This window comes from Opisthocomus hoazin, chromosome 10 (assembly GCF_030867145.1).
Source record: "Opisthocomus hoazin isolate bOpiHoa1 chromosome 10, bOpiHoa1.hap1, whole genome shotgun sequence".
Lineage (NCBI taxonomy): Eukaryota > Metazoa > Chordata > Aves > Opisthocomiformes > Opisthocomidae > Opisthocomus > Opisthocomus hoazin.
In genome coordinates, this window is record NC_134423.1 from 13,064,324 (window position 1) to 13,078,157 (window position 13,834).

The 13,834-nt window shown below is 47.9% G+C and overlaps 1 protein-coding gene across 10 annotated transcripts in view; it reads right to left on the reverse strand.

Annotated features, from left to right (window-relative positions):
• NEO1 (neogenin 1) overlaps positions 1-13,834 on the reverse strand; it is a 239,229-nt gene that overhangs the window by 136,318 nt on the left and 89,077 nt on the right. For all 10 annotated transcript variants that reach the window (XM_075431268.1, XM_075431267.1, XM_075431271.1 and 7 more), the window contains exon 3: positions 2,515-2,790. In XM_075431268.1, coding sequence (XP_075287383.1) covers positions 2,515-2,790 — 276 coding nt within the window. The remainder of the gene's footprint in view (positions 1-2,514; positions 2,791-13,834) is intronic.

Here is a 13,834-nt window from a genome sequence, read left to right on the forward strand (position 1 = left end):
TTCTAGAGAACCTGGCCTGATGGAAATCATGCTTCAGAACTGCCCTCGGCTGAGGGAGCCAAACTTCGAGCGACCCTTGATCACACCATCTGTGTCAGGCCCACACACCAACTATCGGAGCAGCTCTGCCCACGTTCCCTGCTAGAGGGAACTCGTCTGCTTGCTCCAGAAAGACCACCATATGTGAACAGGCGGGTACGCAGCGAGAGTGACCTGGAGTGGCACGTGGAGCAAGCCAAGCTACATAAAATGGATGTAACAGATTGTCAGCAAGCAATCACCACACTAGGGAGACGAGTCAGTACGATTCACTGTAGACGCAACTCGTTAATGCTCCAAGCTCCCAAAACGGAGTTCAGTTCTTTGGTTAGTGAAAACTGGATTCAAAAATTAAGTGATTTCCCCCCCCCTCCATGCATTTCTGTATTTCAAAGCACCTAGCAGAGCTCAGAAAAGTATCTTCCTGCTTGCTTGGTGGCAGATGAAAGGCAGACTGAACGCTGCAAGGGAGCTCACTACCAGAAAAAGCAGAACACCGTCTGTGGATGCAAATCTGTGTGATGCTAGCATGTACTGGGTGCATTTCAAGGATTTTGCAGCAGAGCAATGGGGTCGCTGTCAGGCACACATCAGATAACGATTCAAAAAGGGAATAAAATGAATGAAGAACAGATTAATTCAAATCCTTCTTTCATACATATCTCAGACCAAACAATCAATTACGGGGCCACTCAAGATTAAGAGAGATTTTTGTGCAACAATTTAATCCCACTTTCAAAGGAAAAAAAAATGCCTGCTGGGAGGGATTTCACAAAACTTCACTGTCAACACTTTCAGACTCACTACCAAGCAACAAAACAGCATTATTTGTATTCCCTAATAGAGTCATATTTAATCACCTTCAGCAAATCATTACAAAAGCAAGAAAAGTGTATCTGGAGCCAAAAGAATTTGAAAGAGCAACACAATATGGAATTTTGTAACAAAAACTTCAATTGCCAGAAATCAGAAAAGTCTTCGGCATTCACTTGAGTGGTATAGAGACATGGAGGTAAACCAAACTAGAATAATTCAATTAAGCATCTTTTCCAAAAGTGCTATTCTTCAAAAACCATATCCTGAGTTGAAGAAAAAAGAAGCTTTTCTTTTCAGAAAGGCTAAAGAACTTAATGAAACAAATTCCTACTTCAAGCACAATTAATTTCCAAAGCCTACCAAACATGTGAATTTTAAGAGAGTTGCACTTGTAAAATTGGGGTATTTTAAAGTACATCGTAGCATTTTAAGCAGAAAAGTGACATAGCCATGAGAAACAGAAACGTTCGTTGAAAGGGACCTCTGAAGACGCCCAGTGCAGCCACCTGCTTGAAGTCCACCTGTTGCCAACACTAGGTCAGGCCAACCATGACACTGTCCAGCCCCTGGAAACCTCCGAAGATGGACATTTAGCAACCCTCCCTGGCAGTTCTCCGAGCAGCAAAAACTGAATCAGAATTCCAACCTGAAGACTAATTCAGAAGAGACAGCATGCAGTTCTGGAAATACTTCAGAAAACCGATACAAAGCACCGCCCGTATTTCCCTAGTTTGGGAAAGTGTGATTCACATTCCCATCTTCTTCTTGGTCCCTTTTCAAAAGCTCGTGTCAGAACATCTGGTGACACACAGCTCTTTGCAGTACTGTCATTCGAAACAGAACACACGAAGTGTAGAAACAGCTTACATCAGGACGGGACTTTCGTTCTTATAAAAAACTTTAAACATTTCAGTACAATAGGCATAGCTGAACCTTTCAAAACGAAAGGTCACACCACCGCCACCACCCCCGCCCCCCTTTCTGGGGGCTGGAGACTTCCTAAAAGGGTCCAACATTTAAAGAATCAGAACTTCCTAAACATAGGACAATTAAAAGTGCCTCACCTGAAGCATCCCAAGAGCGAGGGACCAAGCACCAATTTCTTTTGGAAACTTCAACAGTATTTTAAATATGGGATTCAAGCCCGAGAAACTTGGAAATGCCAAATGTTTACACTCAAAGAAACAGCCAATTCCCTCTTTGCACACATCGCAATGGAACCGTATTACTGGGGACCTTTCAACAGAAGTCCTGCGCAAAAAGCTCTTAGAAGCTAAACCATTCATTATAGCAAAAAAGCATGTGCATGTCTCGGGCCTATCTTCAGCCACTGCAAAGAGCTCAGACACTGGTAACTGATTTTGCTTTTCTGTTTCACAAGTGCAAGATATAGGTTAGTCTTCCCAAGGGCCAAAATCCCTCAGCTTAAGTGCCTGCACCCATTTTAAGCTACACAGAAAAAAAACAAAACCAAAACCAAACCCCTACCACCAGCTTCCACAACACACATCACACATACTTCAACTTCAAATATACAGAAACGCAACAAAGAGGATTCTCACGTGTTCCCCTTTGTAAGTGTTCTTGTGCTGTTTTTTCCTCTATCGCTTGACTAAAGTTTTAATTATTAATTTTTTTTAAAGAAACACAGATTAATACCTGGAAGAATTTTGAGCTCTGCTTCATCACTGTACTTCGGGTTCCCACCACTTTCAATGATGCAGCGATAGAGTCCTCCATCCGTATCAGTGGCATTGCTAATAATTAGAGCTCCACCTGGTAATTTAAATACATGATCATCCAGAAAGACTGGCTGACGATCCTGCTCCCACCTGACAAACGGTGCAAGGTCAACATTGACTTCACAGTTAAGGATTGCACTGTTTCCTTTATAGACAGATGATGATTCTGGCTGACTGGTGAACCTGGGAAGGCCTGCAAGTACAAAAGAGAAAAGTTAGAAAAATAAAAAAACAGAGGCATTCTGAAGATTACACCAAAGCTTTGAAGTCCAAGTCAAGATTCATAAACCTAGTTTTAAAAAAAAAAAATTAAGCTGCTCTCTGACTCTTTAAAAATATTAATGCTTGATAGCCCAGTGCTAAACATAGCTGGTGGAAGGGCAGATAAAATCAATAATAAAAGTACTGATTTAAAAACAAAAGTAGTTTTAGAAACAAGCGAACGTCAACAGCAAAACAGAAGTCTTTGGAGTCCTCAAAAATAGGAGGAGACACGCAGATAAAGTCTCACTTCTCCAGTGTTGCTGCTATCCTGAAGGAGTACATAGCACAAAAAGTAGCAAAAATCAAGACAGTCTTTCTGCCTGGTGCATCCCAATAAATACAGTTTGAACCATATGCTGTAAGAGCCACCGAGTCGTTGGCAGTGAACACAGATGCCCCCTAGTACTCACCCAGGCGATAGTAACAAGGAGAGGGGAAGGCTTCTTGTATGCCTTCCACTCTCCAGTTTACAGTCTACGCAACATCTTAATTTACTGCCTATAGGACTATTTATGAGGGTTTTTTTTTTCCCCTGGCAACTTGGGAGATTTCTTCTCTTAAAATTGACAAGTATTTTCTATGACTTTGTCACCAGCCATGTCTAAATGCAGGTTTAGCTTCATCCTAGTTTAACTAGACCATGAAGAGGAGCCCGAGGGTGTTAAAGGACCAATCTCCCTGAAATTCAATGGAAACAGGATATCCCTTTGAAGACTGCAGCTACAAAAAGCCTTACATACACCACCATAAGGTGAAAATTGCATTTATTCATATGCAAGTCTATCTTTCTCATGCTAGTGTACCCGAGAACTGAGTTTCTCCCCAGCATAACACAAAGGTTCCGCTGCCACACCAACCCAGTAGCACTGCACAACAAACGTGCCACCTTCCAAGTAACAATCTTCTCCAGAAACAGCTTCACCTTTGTTTTCGGCGGCCACATCCCAGTGCTGGCAGCGGGGGAGCTGCTGGGGCAGCCTCTGTGAGAAGACGCTGGGGACTCCCTGTGCCAGACATGGTTGGGGCTGGTTCCACAGAGGCCACAGCTCAGCCAGCCATTAAAGCTGGTGGCACCTCCAGGAAAGCAGAGCCAAGAAAGGGGAAACCCCGCAGGGCAGCGAGGAAAGTGTGAGAAACAGCCCTGCAACAGCCAGGGCACAGCAGGAGGAGGAGAGGAGGAAGAGCAGCTCTGGGTGGGGCCCTGGGGAAGCCACAGTGAAGCAGGAGGCAGAGGAACCGGGAATGAAGGTGGGAAGTTGAGCCTGGGAAATGGTAAGAGCGCAGGGGGAGATGTTTTAGGTTCTGCCTTTGTCTTCTTACCACCCAATGTTACTTTAATCGGCAAGAAATTAATTTTCCCCAAGTCAAGGTTGTTTTGCCCATTGCAGTCATCGGTGAGTGATCACCCTACCTTGACCTACAAAGTTTTTCATCATCTTTTCTCGCCCTCCGTCCTGTTGAGGAGCAGAGCGAGAGCGCAGCTGGGTGGGAGCCAGCAGCCGGCCAAGGTCAACCCACCACATGTATCGCGTACAACAACTTCCCATAACAGGGAAGTAACAGATCTTCCAACAGAAATACCCTGCACACCGTTACTGGTGTAAGCAAATGGCTCAATAAAGCCAGCACAACACAGTATGCGGGAAGGAAGAGGAGAAAGCATGGGACAGGAACAAGAAAAGTCTCCTCACTCTCCATTTTCCATGGCAGTTAGCTGTATTATCAGCTCTCCCGATCAGGAGCGGTGGCTGTGCAACCAACACTGACATGGGGCAATGCACAGCTTGCTCGCTGCAGTAACAGTCTCAAAGTAGTTTCATTCTTTTTTATGCTTGCACTTAAAACTACTATTGTCATAGAAACAGCCTGTCAGTACTCTTGACATCTTACCTTTCCCTCTCAATAGCACACAGCTTCAAGTACATATCGCAATTTTTCTCTTTAAAGTCAGTACACTGTGTGCCTTCAATATAAAAGATGGAAAGTGGGCCTCCAGGTTGCACAAATTAAGCCATCCTAGTGCAATTATTCAGGCATGAGAATGGAGCCTGCTGGGAAGCAGGAGGCTCTGGTAACCTCCAATACAGTGCTACTGCACACAGCCAAGACCCAGATCAGAAAACACAGACAAAAGCTCTCTTCACGGGTGATGCCTCATCGTCACGATTACACATGAATGAGGCTGGGATAGCTTAGGTCAGTTCTCACCTTTTCCACTTCTTCTAAAAAGCCTAAGGGCAAAATCTTTTACCTGTTATCTTCCACTTTCAAAAGTTTGACCTAATTGGAGAAATTCTCATTTCTCTCTAGTGCAGATGATTCTTTTACACCGTTTTAAGCACTCAACTCCTTTCTGAACAGGTCAACCCAACATTTTTCACAAGTCTCACTTAACACGTACCCATCAAGAATGCACTGACAATTTAACAGTACTATGACCAATTGTCCTGGGTTTGGCCAGAACAGGGTTAATTTTCACCGGAATCCAGGAAGGGGCACAGCCGGGGGGTGGGGGCTGACCCCACCTGGCCAAACAGAGCCCGGTATTCCATACCATGTGACGTCACGCTGGGTTCCGGTGGGGGGGGCGGCGCGGCGGGAACGCACTTGCGGCTTGGGGGGGCGCAGCGCCGGTGCTGTTCGCGAGAGCGGCTGTCTGGGTCGTACGGTTCGTTGTTGTGTTTTCTCCTTATTTGTATCGTTGTTGTTCCTGTTTCCCTCTGTTTGCTGTTCTGTTAAACTGCCCTTATCCCGACGCTTTTGTTGCCGGCCGCAGCCGAAACCAAAACATTAATTGGCGCCCAACGTGGGGCGGGGATAATGGCAGGGCTGAGCAGCGGGTGTTAAAACTGCTTTCATAGATTTTGTTAAAATTTATCATACGCATTTACTGTGTTAGTTAAAGTTGCCGGTAAAAATGTTTCTGTCTGTGATCAGATGGCCGTGGTTTTTGAATCCGTACTTGCACTATGTTTTCCCTGTGGTGCTGTTCATTACCTCGGGGAAAAGGATCAGGGTAATGATTTTGCTATACTGTATGATGTCGACTTATGACATGATAACGTCACTGTGCATGAAATTCGTCTTGTATTTGCATGCGGCACTGCGGTCATTTCCGTACCTCGGATCCTATGTCTTAGATTTTGTTAATAATCAAACCCAGTCTGTGGGGAAAGCCGAAGGGGATACCTTCCCCCACTCTTTCGACACCCCTCTCTCCCTCAGGCTGGTCCTAACTGCTTTTGAGAATTTCGAGTACCCGTGGGATGCTCAGGCCAGCACTCTCCTTTTGTTCTGCCTCCTGAACGGGTTCTGGGTTTTGTTTAGGGTTAAGCAAGTCGTTAAGAACATCGTGCAGAGACCTGCCCCGGGGCCAGATAGCTGTGAGTGGCTGGGTGTGTGGGACAGCATGGGCAGATGTCTAGAGCAGTGGGCACCTCCGGTGTGTTTTAAACTCACCCCTGAACAAATACAGAATCCGGAAAATCTAGTAAAATATCTGCAAAGAGTGTGCTGCCACCCGGGGAACTCCAGAGAGACACAAATCACTGCAACGTGCTGGGGTCTGGCCCATGCCTACCGAGCCATGTTCAACACTGTTCAGTGCCCTAAAGGGGAAAGAGGGGGAAACGAAGCGGCAGGCGCTGCAACTGGCACTACCCCCCCAGCCGGCCCTGCAGCCCCTCCAGCCCAGCAGGCAGTCACAGCCCCCCCGACCGGCACCACGGCTGCTGCAGCCACAGCTGCAGGGTCTGCCTCGGTTTCCCTGGCAGGCACAGCAGCTGCTCCAGCCCCAGCTCCAGCTGCAGGCAGCGTGGCGGAGCCCAATGACCAACCTGTGCCAGTAGCAGTCGCCCCCGTAAAACTAAAGAAAGACGCAAAGAGAGCAGATCGCTCCGGGAGGGTTGACGATGAGCCAGGGTCATCACGGGAGATAGAGACAGAGATCATCACCCGGTCCCTGTCCCTGGGTGAGCTGCGAGACATGCGGAAAGACTTCAGCCGCCACCCAGGCGAGCACATTGCCACCTGGCTGCTGCGGTGCTGGGATAACGGGGCCAGCAGCTTGGAATTAGAGGGCAAGGAAGCCAAGCAGCTGGGATCCCTGGCCAGGGATGGGGGCATTGACAAGGCCATTGGGAAAAAGGAATAAGTCCTCAGCCTCTGGAGGAGACTTCTCTCAGGCGTGAGGGAGAGATAACCCTTCAGCGACGATTTTGTATGCTATCCTGGCAAGTGGACCAATATGGAAAGGGGTATTCAGTACTTGAGGGAATTAGCTGTGCGGGAGCTGGTTTACTGTGACACAGACGATGAGCAGGTACCCACAGACCCAGATGAACTCCAGTGCTCACAATCCATGTGGAGGAAGTTTGTACGGAGCGCACCCTCCTCACATGCCAACTCACTGGCAGTTGTAAACTGGAAAGGTAAAGACGCACCAACAGTGGATGAGGTGGCTGTCAGACTCCGCCAATATGAGGAAAGTCTCTCTTCCTCCCTTGTCTCAGCTGTGAATAAACTGTCCCGACAGTTCCAGCAATTCAAAGAGGATATGTCCTACTCCCCACCTGTGCGGGCCCGCATCTCAGCTATTAGGGGCAAGCATTTCTCTGCTCAGGAGAGAGAGTACAGAGGCTACACACCACGGGGCACCCTGTGGTTCTACCTGCGTGACCACGGAGAGGACATGAGGAAGTGGGATGGAAAAACCACCTCAAGTCTAGAGGCACGAGTACGTGAGTTGCGAGGTAAAACAATCACCAAAGGGGATTCTGTTAGGAAAAGTGCCGCTCCAGTTTCCAGCAGCCAGCTCTCCAGACCAGGTAGACAGTTTGACCTTGATTCCGATCCTCTGGAGGGGACCTCCAAGTCTTTTTTACAGCAGGTGAGCAGCAAATTCTCTGACGAGGATTAGAGGGGCCCTGCCTCCAGCCAGGTGGAGGAAAGGGACAACCGTGTCTATTGGACGGTGTGGATTCGGTGGCCTGGCACGTCAGATCCACAAGAGTATAAAGCTCTAGTGGACACTGGTGCACAGTGTACTTTAATGCCATCAGAGTTCAAAGGGTCAGAGTCCATTTGCATTTCGGGAGTGACAGGGGGGTCCCAAGAGCTGAGTGTACTGGAGGCTGAAGTGAGCCTCACTGGGCAGGACTGGCAGAAGCACCCCATTGTAACTGGCCCCGAGGCTCCGTGCATCCTTGGGATAGACTATCTTAGGAGAGGGTATTTCAAGGACCCAAAGGGGTATCGGAGGGCTTTTGGCATAGCTGCTGTGGAGACGGAAGAAATTAAACAGCTGTCCATTTTGCCTGGTCTCTCGGAGGATCCTTCCGTTGTGGGGTTGCTGAGGGTTGAAGAACAACAGGTGCCAATCGCGACCACAACGGTGCACCGGCGACAGTATCGTACCAACCGAGACTCCCTTCTCCCCATTCATCAGCTGATCCGCCAGCTGGAGAGTCAAGGAGCGATCACCAAAACTCGCTCACCCTTTAATAGTCCCATATGGCCAGTAAGAAAATCTACTGGAGAGTGGAGACTGACAATAGACTACCGTGGCCTGAATGAAGTCACACCACCGCTGAGTGCTGCCGTGCCAGACATGCTAGAACTTCAATATCAGCTGGAGTCAAAGGCAGCCAAGTGGTACGCTACAATTGACATCGCTAATGCATTCTTCTCCATCCCTTTGGCAGCAAAGTGCAGGCCACAGTTTGCTTTCACCTGGAGGGGCATCCAGTACACCTGGAATCGACTGCCCCAGGGGTGGAAACACAGTCCCACCATTTGCCATGGACTAATCCAGACTGCACTGGAAAAGGGTGAAGCCCCAGAACATCTGCAGTACATCGACGACATCATTATATGGGGCGACACAGCAGAGGAGGTTTTCGAGAAAGGGGAGAAAATAGTTCAGATCCTTCTGAAAGCCGGTTTCGCCATTAAGCGAAGTAAAGGGACCTGCGCAAGAGATCCAGTTTTTGGGAATAAAATGGCAGGATGGGCGCCGTCAAATCCCAATGGATGTCATCAACAAAATAGCAGCTATGTCTCCACCAACCAGCAAAAAGGAAGCACAGGCCTTCCTGGGGGTTGTGGGTTTTTGGAGGATGCACATCCCAAATTACAGCCAGATTGTGAGTCCTCTGTACCACGTGACCCGGAAGAAGAATGATTTTGAATGGGGCCCTGAGCAACGACAGGCATTTGAACAGATTAAACGGGAGATAGTTCATGCCGTAGCCCTTGGTCCAGTCCGGTCAGGGCAAGAAGTTAAAAACGTGCTCTACACCGCAGCCGGGGAGAATGGCCCAACCTGGAGTCTCTGGCAGAAAGCACCAGGGGAGACTCGAGGTCGACCCCTGGGGTTCTGGAGCCGGGGATACAAAGGATCCGAGGCCCGCTATACTCCCACTGAAAAAGAGATTCTGGCAGCATATGAAGGTGTTCGAGCTGCTTCAGAAGTGGTCGGCACTGAAGCACAGCTCCTCCTAGCTCCACGATTGCCGGTCCTGGGCTGGATGTTCAAAGAGAGGGTCCCCTCTACGCATCATGCCACCGATGCTACGTGGAGTAAGTGGGTTGCTCTGATCACCCAGCGCGCCCGAATGGGAAACTCCAGTCGCCCAGGAATTCTGGAGGTAATCATGGACTGGCCAGAAGGCAAAGATTTCGGAGCATCGCCAGAGGAGGAGGTGACACGTGCTGAAGAGGCCCCACTGTATAACCAGCTGCCAGAAGATAAGAAACAGTATGCCCTGTTCACGGATGGGTCCTGTCGCATTGTGGGGAAGCAGCGGAGGTGGAAGGCTGCTGTATGGAGCCCTACACGACAAGTCGCGGAAACTGCCGCGGGAGAAGGTGAGTCCAGCCAGTTTGCAGAGGTGAAAGCCATCCAGCTGGCTTTAGACATTGCCAGTCGAGAGAAGTGGCCAGTGCTCTATCTTTACACCGACTCTTGGATGGTGGCCAATGCCTTGTGGGGGTGGCTGCAGCAATGGAAGAAGAACAACTGGCAGCGCAGAGGCAAACCTATCTGGGCTGCCCCATTGTGGCAAGATATTGCTGCCCGGCTGGAGCAGTTGGTTGTAAAAGTCCGTCACGTGGACGCCCACGTCCCTAAGAGTCGGGCCACTGAAGAACATCAAAACAACCACCAAGGTAGATCAGGCTGCTAAGATTGAAGTGGCTCAGGTGGATCTGGACTGGCAACATAAGGGTGAACTGTTTATAGCTCGGTGGGCCCATGACACCTCGGGCCACCAAGGAAGAGACGCGACATACAGATGGGCTCGTGACCGAGGGGTGGACTTGACCATGGACACTATTGCACAGGTTATCCATGAATGTGAGACATGCACTGCAATCAAGCAAGCCAAGCGGGTAAAGCCTCAGTGGTATGGAGGACAATGGCTAAAATATAAATATGGGGAGGCTTGGCAGATTGACTACATCACACTGCCACAGACCCGCCAAGGCAAGTGCTATGTGCTCACAATGGTGGAGGCCACCACCGGATGGCTGGAAACCTACCCTGTGCCCCATGCCACCGCCCGGAATACCATCCTGGGCCTGGAAAAACAAGTCCTGTGGCGACATGGCACTCCCGAAAGAATCGAGTTGGACAACGGGACTCACTTTCGCAACAGCCTCATAGACACCTATGCCAAAGAACACGGTATCGAGTGGGTGTATCATATCCCCTACCATGCACCAGCCTCGGGAAAGATCGAACGTTACAATGGGCTGCTAAAAACCACTTTGAGGGCAATGGGGGGTGGGACTTTCAAAAACTGGGATACCCATTTAGCAAAGGCCACCTGGTTGGTTAACACCAGAGGGTCCACCAACCGGGCTGGTCCTGCCCAGTCAAAAGCTCAGCGCCCCGTAGAAGGGGATAAAGTCCCTGTAGTGCACATGCGGAACATGTTAGGGAAGACCGTTTGGGTTAGTCCTGCCTCGGGCAAAGGCAAGCCCGTCCGCGGGATTGCTTTTGCTCAAGGACCTGGGTGTACCTGGTGGGTAATGCGGAAGGATGGGGAAGTCCGATGTGTACCTCATGGGGATTTAATTTTGGGCGAGAATAGTCCATAAATAAATTGTATAAAGTTAGTTGTTAAATAACCCTGTCACTGTCTGTTATCACTGTTATAATTGTTATATTTTGTACCAGTAGTAGCATAGTAAGAATTCTCCAGATTAAAGAAGGATGGACTTTTTCGATGAAAACCTAGCAGAGCACAGCAATGATGGAACTGGACCTGGTTTTCAACAACTGGCATCCAGTAACTTCATCAAGATCAACATCTCCTGCAGACTGTGGGCACGGGCCGCACCAGATACATCAGCCATGAGCTCCGGATGCAGCAAGTGACCGCCCACCACCACACATCACCTCTCCTGCCACGGAAGACCATTATGACAGATGGAGCCCGAAGTCATGGATTAAATGAACTCAACGGACACTTTAGAGTGATGATCCATAGACTAAAGGAATGATATCTGGAGACAGGAGAAGTGGTGGTGATCAACTGGACAATGGGGGATCTGGGCATGACGTAGATGGTATGGAATAAGGGGTGGATAATGTCCTGGGTTTGGCCAGAACAGGGTTAATTTTCACCGGAATCCAGGAAGGGGCACAGCCGGGGGGTGGGGGCTGACCCCACCTGGCCAAACAGAGCCCGGTATTCCATACCATGTGACGTCACGCTGGGTTCCAGTGGGGGGGGGCGGCGCGGCGGGAACGCACTCGCGGCTTGGGGGGGCGCGGCACCGGTGCTGTTCGCGAGAGCGGCTGTCTGGGTCGTGCGGTTCGTTGTTGTGTTTTTCTCCTTATTTGTATCGTCGTTGTTCCTGTTTCCCTCTGTTTGCTGTTCTGTTAAACTGCCCTTATCCCGACGCTTTTGTTGCTGGCGGCAGCCGAAACCAAAACACCAATCTTGTCTAGATTTTTTAAATTTATTTTGTAAATACCTAGTTCAGTGCTTTCCAATTCCTTCTTCCTTTAAAAGCAGATAATAGACAGCCACCCAGACCAGGGACGTTAACTTGATGTTGAAGTATACAAAATACCCATGGATGTAAAATACTGCATGGCTCTTCCATGCGAAGGGGAGGAAAAGGAACGGACGAGTTTTCTAGAAAGCTGAGGCACAAGAGGCAGATAAGTGTATTACCACATGCTGCTTATCAGTTATATACTGCTGGAATTCCATCTCATGTAGTCTTCTCTGTCCATATTCACCATATTCCACTGCCTGAGAAAGAATCTATAACATGCATTTCTTTAGTTAAATGGTACTTTCTATCATTTCCAGCTTGAATCCCTGTTTACTTTCAGGAAAATCCCACAGGTTTTTGTTTGTTTGCCATCTAAACTGTCTGAACTTGGCTCTCCATTTTTTCTTTTTTTCTGTCTTTTTTAGAAATCTTTGAGGAAGCAGCAAGAAGCAACATCTGATGTCACATGTTTAGGTTTTTCTCACTTGAATGAAAAGCTTCTTTACTTGGACTGTAGAATTGTTCATTATCAGCACTCACTGAAGTACAAATTTTAATGCACACTTTTCATCAAACTTTTACGTATATTTCTCCCACAGAAAAATAAGTCTGAACCAGGCCAACGGCACCACCTCCAATGCTCTGCAATCAAAGCCAACAACGTAAGAGATTTGTTTCAGCAAACCCACAAAACACCATCTTCACACTCTACATTAAACATAAGACCTATAGTAAAAGACCAAAATCCACAAACTCTCATGTGCCGCCATGTGAGAGATCAAAAAATGTTAATGCATCCCTGCTCTCTAGTTGTGGCTAATCTCTCATGCTGTAGAGAGAAAACACACTGAACGTAAAGCATGCATATAACTGGGGAGGGGGTACAAAACCAGAGAATCCTTCAGAATAGCTGGACTGAATTGTAACACACTGCATTTCTAACACACAGCTCACTTCTGTTTTGTAAAGTAATTCCTTTCATAACCTTCTGCAGGTCGATCTCCAACCATTACTTACTCCCCTCCCCTTGGAGTTCTATCTGGAGGCTCCTTCTACAACTTCTTTCCCCTGAGAAGAAAGTTTCTCATTTCCTCTCCCAGGGTATTTACAACCAACTTCTAGTCCTTTGATCTTGACCTTGTTTTGGTATTAATTATTTTGTATCTTTGATATTTATCCATTACTCCCTCCCTCCGAGGTATTCATACCAACAAAAATCATAGCTTCTTTCAACTTTCCTTCTGCTTAGTTAATGAAGCTACAATCTTCAGTTTCTTTTCCTCATTCCCCTAGCCATTGTATCCATTTTCGAACACTCAGAATCACGGAATCATTCGGGCAGGAAGGGACCTGGTCAGAGCAGAGTCAGCTACGAGATCAGAGTAGGTTACTCAGCAATTTGTTTAGTCAGATCTTGAAAATTCCCCTGGATGGAGACTGTACCACCTCTTCAGGAACCTGTACTACCTCCCAACTATCTACACAGTGAAGAACTTTCTCCTTTAATCCATTCAGAACCTCTTTTGCTTCGACTGATATCTAATAGCTGTTACTCTCCCACCGTGCACCGCTGGCAGAACAACAAAGACACAACAGACAAATTGAAGTGCCTGTTGTAATTTGAGATCACAAACATCCACGGAAATATAACAAAATTGCTTCCCTGTGTCTACTGAAAATACCTTCCCAATAGATTTCACAATCACATTAGCTCTCCTCACACTGACAGGTTACAGTCAATCCCACAATCCACCAACTAGCCTTCTTTTCACTCATAGAACCACCAGCCCCTCCGCCCTAATGAGCACCCTGCTAAGAATATTGCTGTATCTGCATGACTTTGCACACCGTGTTAACAAGTTTCACCATTTCTCAGTTCACAGCATCATTTCATTCTTCCTATAAGACCAACAAGGCCACAGCAAGAGTAACAAGGTCTCCCAGATTTGCCACACTTGCTAATT